The 8,397-nt window shown below is 52.0% G+C and overlaps 1 protein-coding gene across 1 annotated transcript; it reads right to left on the bottom strand.

Moving 5' to 3' along the window:
* Window positions 1–324: 324 nt before the first annotated feature.
* PDX1 (pancreatic and duodenal homeobox 1) lies at window positions 325–6,688 on the bottom strand. The gene is made up of 2 exons (XM_006138932.5): window positions 6,206–6,688; window positions 325–886 (listed from the first exon to the last, which is right to left on the bottom strand). Exons 1-2 carry the CDS (start codon window positions 6,603–6,605, stop codon window positions 474–476), a joined length of 813 nt encoding a protein of 270 aa, XP_006138994.1. The 5' UTR covers window positions 6,606–6,688; the 3' UTR covers window positions 325–473.
* Between the last annotated feature and the right edge of the window lie 1,709 nt (window positions 6,689–8,397).

The following is an 8,397-nucleotide window of genomic DNA, read 5'->3' as shown; positions in this document are numbered from 1 at the left end:
TCGGCCCCTTTGGAGAACCGGGCCCCGATGACTCGAACCAACCCTGAGCGGAGCCCGCGGCGCGCACCCGAAGATGCCCCTTTGCTGGGGCGCTCCGTGCGGTGCTGTAGCACCTGGTGCCGCTGAGCTCGCGGGGAGGGCTGCCCCCTGCGAGCCAGCAGGCCTGGAGCAAGAGCAGCTGCTGTGCCCTGAACCCCAGCAGTCCCCCCTTGCAGAATAGGGCAGCTTCTGTGGCAAGGCAGGTGCCGGCTGACGCGAGGACACCGCAGCGATCCCCGCCCGCCCCACAAACCACACCGAGCCCAGCGCTGCTGCAGCCAAACGCCTTTAATGTTGCCACGCGGACAACAGCCCGGGGGTCCCTGGGGCGCCTGGCGAGGAGCCACGGGACACAAGAGGCTGCGCATCCCGGCCCCCGCTCCTTTCACTCTTACCCCTCCGCGCGGCGCCTGCCAAGGGGGGGCTACGGTCCTTCACCGCGCGTCCTGCTGCCTGCGCGGGGCGGCGCCAGGAGGTTGCGGGGAGGCAGCGAGGCTGGAGGGGAGCAACTCTCGGGAGGCCGCGTGGCAGGGCTGCAGCTCCTCGTTCCCCGGCCGCTCCCCCGAGGACACCACACAGTCTTGCTCTGGGTCGTTGCTGTTGCCTCCGCCGCCGCCCCCCGCGCTCCTCTTTTTATCCTCCTCCTTCTTCCACTTCATCCTCCGGTTCTGGAACCAGATCTTTATGTGTCTCTCGGTCAAGTTCAGCATGACGGCCAGCTCCACGCGCCGGGGCCGGGAGATGTACTTGTTGAAGAGGAACTCCTTCTCCAGCTCCAACAGCTGGGCTCTGGTGTAGGCGGTCCGCGTCCTCTTGTTCTCTTCCTGCTCTACCGCATAGGAGCCACCTAAGAACAAGCGAGAGTTGAAAATCTACCCGGAGAGAAACATCTGGGCGGAGGGGGATACTAGATCCACGCAGGGGTGGGGAACCCTAGGCCCGGACCAGGAGGCCACCGGCTTGCCTGGATCTGGCCCCGACGGCTCAGCCTCTCCGCCCCAAGTTTCCCCCTCCTCTCAGCACACCAAATCTACTAGCTTGGGCCTCACTAGGCTTTGGTGAGCGAGGGGAAGTGGGGAGGCTCTTTCTGCTTCTCAGCTGGGGGCCAGTCAGTGAGGATTTGTTTTGGTTTTCTTTTGCTTCTCACTTGTGTGCGGCCAGACTGATATTTCTGTGGGCTAGCAGGTTCCCCCACCTCTGGGCCCCACCTAACCTGCAGCGACTCTGGTAGAATGGTCTTGTCCGTAAGGGCAGGGAGGTAGGTGCCTTCTCCTTGTTCGCACCGCGGGGTTATGCAGCGGGGACATTCGAGACAACATGGAAACCACTGGCGTAGGGTTTTAACAGAACAGAGAGAGCTCCAAGCCCAGCGCAAATCTATTAACAGGTGCTGGGACTGGAGGCAGGGGGAAGTGCTACAGCACTCCTCGGCTTGAAGGGGTGAAAACAGGGTTTACAGTTTGGTTCGATGGCTCTCAGCACCCCCACCATATTGCAGCGCCCCTGCTTGGATCCCAAAAGGGTTATAAATCCGGTCCAAGAAATTCAGAGGGGGATCGATTCTGCCCTTTGAAGACTGAAACTAACAAGAGAGAGGCGTTCCAGGGCCGAGGTGAGTGTTTAAGACTGTTTCTTTAGAAACACCAGCACCGGGCGAAGACACAGCCCGACGCTGCCCCGCGTGTTACCTGTAAATCCATGTTGGATTAACAAAGTGCGCATTGTGTTGAATGGACTCTAGGAAAAGCCACACTGGTCCATAGGTGCTGTGAGTGCAAGGCCAAGGAGAACAAAGACGCGTAACTGGCGACATTCTATGGCTCCTTGGGGAAAAATATTACAGCCGGTGCCTCCAGGAAATTTGTGCCAGTGGCTGATGGGTACTGGCATAGGGCTGTTAATAAACTACACTCTTCGTAAAAACCCGAGCTGCCTTCGAATTACAAAAGCCACCAGTTTGTGTGTAAATGCAAACTCCCGAACTACTGCCCTGCCGCCTCACGGCTACCGCACAAAAATGAAGGGCCATCGGCCTTGCCCCCAGGAACCCGGGGACATAACTCGTGTGCAGAGGTGTAAAGCTTTTTTTACCCGATAGCCTCCGTCTAATCTAGAGGCTCCTCCTTCTGCCCTGGAGCACCCCGATCTCCACCACAGGCAGTCAGTGGCTACCGGCTATTTTCATATCACAGGGCTGCAAAACATTATTGTCGCTGTCACTCAAAACCTCAACATCACTTTTGCCTTTACACAAGGAAAGGCGGGTTCCTGGAAAGAGAGATTTTCCTTAATCGCTCGGGAATTTGCTACGGATTAGCCCTAAACCAACCATCATCCCAAATACTTTACAAAGGCAAATACAATTCCCACAGATTCTGGAACCGAGGGGGAAAAAGTTTGTTGTGTTCACAGAGACTATTTTCCACTGGTCTATGGTAAGAGTCACACTTAAAAAAAACCCCTACAAACAAGCAAAAACAAATAAAGAGACAAGAACACTTGTGGCTTAGCAGTGGCTTAGACAGTCCTGGCCAGTGACTGAAGTAGAGCGCTCAGCCGGATCGGGCCCTATTGCAAGAAGTCGAATGTAGCCTTCATAGCGTAATAAAAGCTGTGACTTATTCGTTTGTTGTGTCTGGTGCGACAGCTAATGCGCACAGCCCACCCAGACAATTAAAGGACAGATACCCAGTTTTCAGACACCTCCCTCTTTTTCTGGGGGGTTGCTGGCCGATGAGTGTCTTATATGGGCGTTGTAGGGTTAAACAGGCTTCAGACAAGTAGAACTATCTAATTAATTAAGTAATTAATTAATTGCCGTTTTAAATCAATAGCCTTAACAACATACAAAATATTTAGGCATCAAAAGTGGAAAGCTACTGTCTACATTATTTATTATGAATTAATTATTATTATTATCCGGAGGGGGCACTTTACTACGCATTGCAATAACCTGAGCCATTCGATTTATCACGCCACTCATCGTTAAAGGGCCATTTTAAAAGCTAATACTATTTTGCCCATCATTATCAAACCAAAAACCAACTGCGTGCAGGAAAACCAAAACAAACCAAAACAAAAAAAACCCTTCTCCGACTGAGTGACACTCAAAGGAGCAAGGACTTTCAAAAAGAGTGGGGAGATCGCGTGCTTACTCTGTCCGTTTGCCTAGGCATTACAACACCTGTGTCAAGAAAAACAAGAGTTTTTTGGACACCGTTGCAAAGCTCGAAGCAGAAGTGAGTGTTCGCTCCGGAGCCTGGGTGGTCAACGCCAAAACTCTGCGTGCGGGGCCTGGTGCGTTTTAAGAATCACGTTTTTACACAGGCAAATGCCCCGTGCGAATTCTAGAGGCAGTTTGCATGAGAAAAGTGAGGGCAAGGCCCGGCCCCACTGTTGCTTCTCGGTGGACTGTGTAAATTCTAATTAAAAACTTGCTTCAGCTAATGAGGGTCCTTCCGCCCTACAGGCAGGAACAATTCGCGTGCAAATGTTTACGCCTTTTTAGCCGTTAAACTCTGTTTAATTTCGAGACTCCTTCTGGCCTCAAACTCCGTTGCCGTGAATGGCTTCCGGCTCTTTTCAGTCTATGGAAGTTCAAAAACCACATTGTGCTTGTAACTCCAACAAACTTCACATCCACTGTTGACGTTACCAAAGGAAAGGCCGATTCTTGGAAAGAGGCGCTTTCCTTAATCGGCTGGGATTTCCTTAATCGGCTGGCTGCGGATTAGTCCTAATGCCTTTGGCCTGCAATGGGAGAAGGCTCAGGCTGCTCACGGGTATTTGTATGTCAGCTGTATTTGATTCCATATTTACTATTACAGGTATGTCACCATTTAATAAAGATGACTCTGCGGATATTCCCCGAATCCCAGCATTGCTAAGAATTTGAGGCTAGTTCATAGGCAAATAGCTAGCTACTCCATGAATAACAAATTAATTTAATTCCAGATACGTTTTAAGGAAGTTGTTGCTTCATTCTGTAAGAATTATTTATAAATATAAGTACACATTCATACAATTATGCACACTTGGAGCATGCGTAGTGTGCATATACAGGTGCACCTAGGTGCATTTATAGAGAAATGTTAAAATAGAAACTCTATATAAATTACATAAATACATACAAGCTTGGATCAAAACGTGCTATGTAGACACACACACACACACACACACACACACACACATTAAAGTTAGTATCACTCACATGTTCTGAACCAAGCTTTTATGTAGGAAGGTATTAAGTTTAATTGAAAAAGTCAGTCTGGGAGAATCTAATAATTATTTTAATTTTAAAGATCTCTCTCTCTCGATACTATACTATGAAAAAAGAGGGCACGTGTGGTTTCTTTCTATGTATTAAACGCATCTGAAATGACTATTATTTTATCTCCTGGATCAAAAACTCTTCGACTACATTTTCCTTTAAAGTGGGGGGAAGGAAAGACGCCCATTGATTGCAGTATTTTCTGTTCTTTTCAGATTGTCTGGATAAGGAGCAAAGAACACCTTTTGATTCTTGTGAATATTTCACCATTATTTCAGTATTTCACTACCTTTCCAACTGTCTGAACAGAACCACTAATGCAATATTTGCAGTCGAGGTGTGACAGAGTGCACAAGGCACAGGGCAAGATAACATTGTGCAGCGAGAGACAGAAATATTGTTCTACAACGGAACTTGCTGTCCAGATATAGTTTCTTCCTCTTGCTGGGCAGGCAGCTCTTTCAGGTTGTGTCCCCTGCCCAGGTTGAAATGGTTTCCACAGTAAAGAAAGGCAAAAAACCTAATGGAATACAGGAAAAAATGGAATGGCCAGGTAGGCGGGTTTGTCCGGTTATTTAAAAAACGATGTAGGGTTTAATGTTCATTTCAAAAGTCTTTTAGTTGACTCTGTATATTGTAAGGACTTTTCAGATTGAAACTTGGCTGTGAGACCTGCAGGACATTCTGGGCCTTCTGTTTTTTACGCATTGAAATCAACGAGGGAGTCCCAACGCGGTGGCACAACATGGCCTTTTAGTAGGATCGGACTTTGCTAGTAGCCCTGCGCATTTCCACTGGAAGTTGTCCATTGCCCACCAGGCGCTCCCTCTGCCCTACGGGTACAGTGCTGATACAAACAGCAAAGTCTGCATTTTCCAGCTCAGATCTGCCGTTAACAGTGCAGCTGTCAGGGTGAGATCCCGGACCTCCTGAAGTCAAAAGGCAAAGCTCCTATTGATTTCAGTAAGGCCGGGATTTCATCTTGCCTGTCTGCAAGTGGAGCAAGAGGGAGTTCCTTGTTTTTTCCGTATCCCTTCTGGTAGGTATGGATCTCCGCCCTGACTTCTTTGCACAGCCCGCTGGCTGCCAGGGGAGCTTGGGGCTGCCACCGGACAGTCTCCCAACAGACTGAATATTTCCCAGTGACCGGATGACTTTTACTACTACCAGCCCGGCAGTGAGATCAGTATAAATCTCTGTGCTGCAAGCACCTGGTCAGGTGGGTGGAAACAGCGGCACACGGTGTGTTTAGCTTAGATACGTATCAACTTCAGCCTGATACTTAGTGCTAGTCAGTTAATTAGTTAAACTAATGAGTTAGTATTTGTTCAGTGTTCTGAAGCAGTAAAGAACAGCAGAGGGGCTAAGTGTAAGTGCAGCTGCTTTGCTTTCGCCCAGCAGAAACCCGAATAAACCCGAAGCTTTTATTCCTGAGCTTTTCTCTCGGCTTGTGAAAGGGACGAGGGTCCATATTTCCGGATCCAGGGCACGTATTTCTATTACACGGGTGTGACCCGAGCATACTGCAGAGGCCGGGTTGAAATACAAACGGGCCCGGAGATCTCAGGACATTTAAACGCAGCCTCCCCATTTAAAACTGGTGCTACTGCTAGTGCCCCCCGCCACAGACACACAAATACACTTCCCAGAGCAGGACTTGCAAGGAAGTGGAAGAGAAGACACATTTTTCCTGAGGAAACTGGCCGAGCCTGGTTAACTTCTAGTGAAACAAAAGTGGCAGGGAACTGCCTCTCTCTGACAATAATCACACACTGGGCGGAGGCGCGGGGGTTATCCCCCAAATGGGCTTGTTAGTGATGAGAAGGCTCCCTGGACATTGTACAAGACAGAAGGAGAGGAAGCGACAGCGGCAGCAGCAGAAGGCGAGTATCTTACCGGTCCATTGTCCCTTCCAGGCGTGAGATTTGGTGGATTTCATCCACGGGAAAGGCAACTGAACTCTAGGTTCCTCTATAGCCCCCGTGTCAGCCCCGTCTGCAAAAGGCATAGCTTCTTGGTGGGGAGGAAGCTGGGGGTGATGAGGGTGGTGGTGATGGTGATGAAGATGGGAGACCCCTGGATCCTCTGTGATGGGGGGGACCTCGTAGGGCGAAATGTCTGGCGGGCTGCCTTGTTCCAGCGCCCCTAAAGCGCTAGCGTAAGGTGCCTGCTGCGGTCTGCCCATGTACAGGCAGGCTGGGGGGGTCTGGTTATAATCCTGGGCTTGGGCTCTCTGAAACGCACACGGATCCTTGTAGAGCTGGGTCGAGGCATAATACTGCTCTTCAGTGTTCATGGCTAGCCGGGGCTGGGAGCTCGGGAACCATCCGGCGCGCCCGCTCCGGCCAGGCTGCACGGCTGCTTTGACAGGTCCCTTCACCTGCGGGAGCTGCTGATGAAACGCAGCCGGGGCCGGCGGAGAGCTGCCTCCCCATTGGCTCCGCGGCACCCCACGTGAGCTCCCCCGGGGCGGGGCCGTTCCCCACGAGAAGTAGCCCTGGATGCCTGAGGTGGAGGAAGCGTCTCGCGCCTTCCTCGCGGGGCCGCGGAGGGTTCGGGGCGCCCAGCCGTGCGTCACGCGGGCTAGGGAGGGGGCAGTGAGTGTCCGCGGGTGCATTAGGGCAGCGCAGGTGGCTGGGCTTTCACTGCAGCGTCTCTGGGCTCAGTCAACAACGAACGCCCCGGCCTGTTGCAGGTTAAGCCTCCCCCTTGGGAACCTCTGTCTGCGGGGGCGATCGGTTAGGAAGGCGGCTCGGTGCTTAGCGCATCGTCACTGTGCGGCCCCAGCATGCGAGTGGTGAGGGAAGGGAGCCTTTCCCGAGCCGCCTCGACGAGCCCCCGGTTCGCTGTCTTCTGCGCAGCCAGCCCTCGGCGTTTGTGGGTGACTCTGGAGAGCTCTGCTGCTGCCTACGCACACAGAGACAGCTATCATCGCAGCCCACCCACGCAGGTGTCCAATACACACCCATGCAGCGAGCTACTCTCGATCGCAATTTGATTCCCATAACATCACCGACACAGCATCACCCACAGCCCTCTTCCCCAACGACTGAAGAAAATGTGACCACTGGGTAGACAGATTTGCTCGGAAAGTTGGGTGGACATTCTGTGTCCCTTTCATGTTCACTCCTTATTCTTGTGTGTTGTGTTGTTAATATGTCGCAATTTCTTTGCACCGGGGGAACCTAACGTCTTTTTTTAGGACACGATGCTCTTCAAATTGCGCCGATGTGTTTGCGTACACCTCTACAGATGTGTTAGTATCCAGAGGTGCGAGATGTGGGCATACAGCTGTGGAAAGAGAGAAATAGGCGCGCGCGTGTGAGTTCCTTAGGGAAAAAGACCATCTGTGCAGCAATCTTCTGGCGGAGACTGTGAAAAGAAGCAAAGGTTTGCCTTCTTTGCGACCTTTCCCTGTGCTGGAGAGAATAAAGACTAGTTGGCCGTGGAAGAGCGCAATGCTATCAGGAGAGTGACCGATAGCGAACGCATTGATTCCCGAAAGGGGAGTTTGGGCGACTTCTCTGCAACTTGGCAGAGACTTGTTGACCCTTGGAGATAATGCTCTCTAAGTTGGTGCTGGTTGACTTGGTGACGAGGCTATGAGGAGGCGGAGAGCTACCGAAGAGGACAAAGATCATTTCCCTACCTGCCCGTGTGCTCGCTCTCTCTCTCACACACACGCACACACAGAGACAAACATACGGACCCACACACGCTTCAGACTTGCTTTGCGCGTCTCGCCTCGGGGGGCGCTTGTGCAAAGCGGTCTCCGCGCAAACTTTGCCTGGACTCCCCTCGGGTGGTTTGGTTTTACCACCAAATAAAGGGGCCGGGTGCCAAGGCGGCGACATGCTACCTGCCTTATCTCCGGGCGGGCGCAGGCCGGAGGGGGCACACTGAGGGCACTGGGATGCTGACAGATACAGCCTGTATCCGTGGACCTGCTTTTTGGCCCCACAGAGAGCGCGCATGGGTGTGTGAGTGTGGGGGAGGGAGGGTCAGATGTTCTGTGCGTGGCAGACAACGGAAACAAATGCCGCTGAGCAGAAAAGCTCTTGGTCTATTGCTCCGACACAGGGTTCCCG

This window comes from Pelodiscus sinensis, chromosome 1 (assembly GCF_052426305.1).
Source record: "Pelodiscus sinensis isolate ZL-2025 chromosome 1, ASM5242630v1, whole genome shotgun sequence".
NCBI classification, from domain to species: domain Eukaryota; kingdom Metazoa; phylum Chordata; order Testudines; family Trionychidae; genus Pelodiscus; species Pelodiscus sinensis.
The sequence above is the reverse complement of the archived record's forward strand: the minus strand, read 5'-3'. Positions and strand labels throughout refer to the sequence as shown.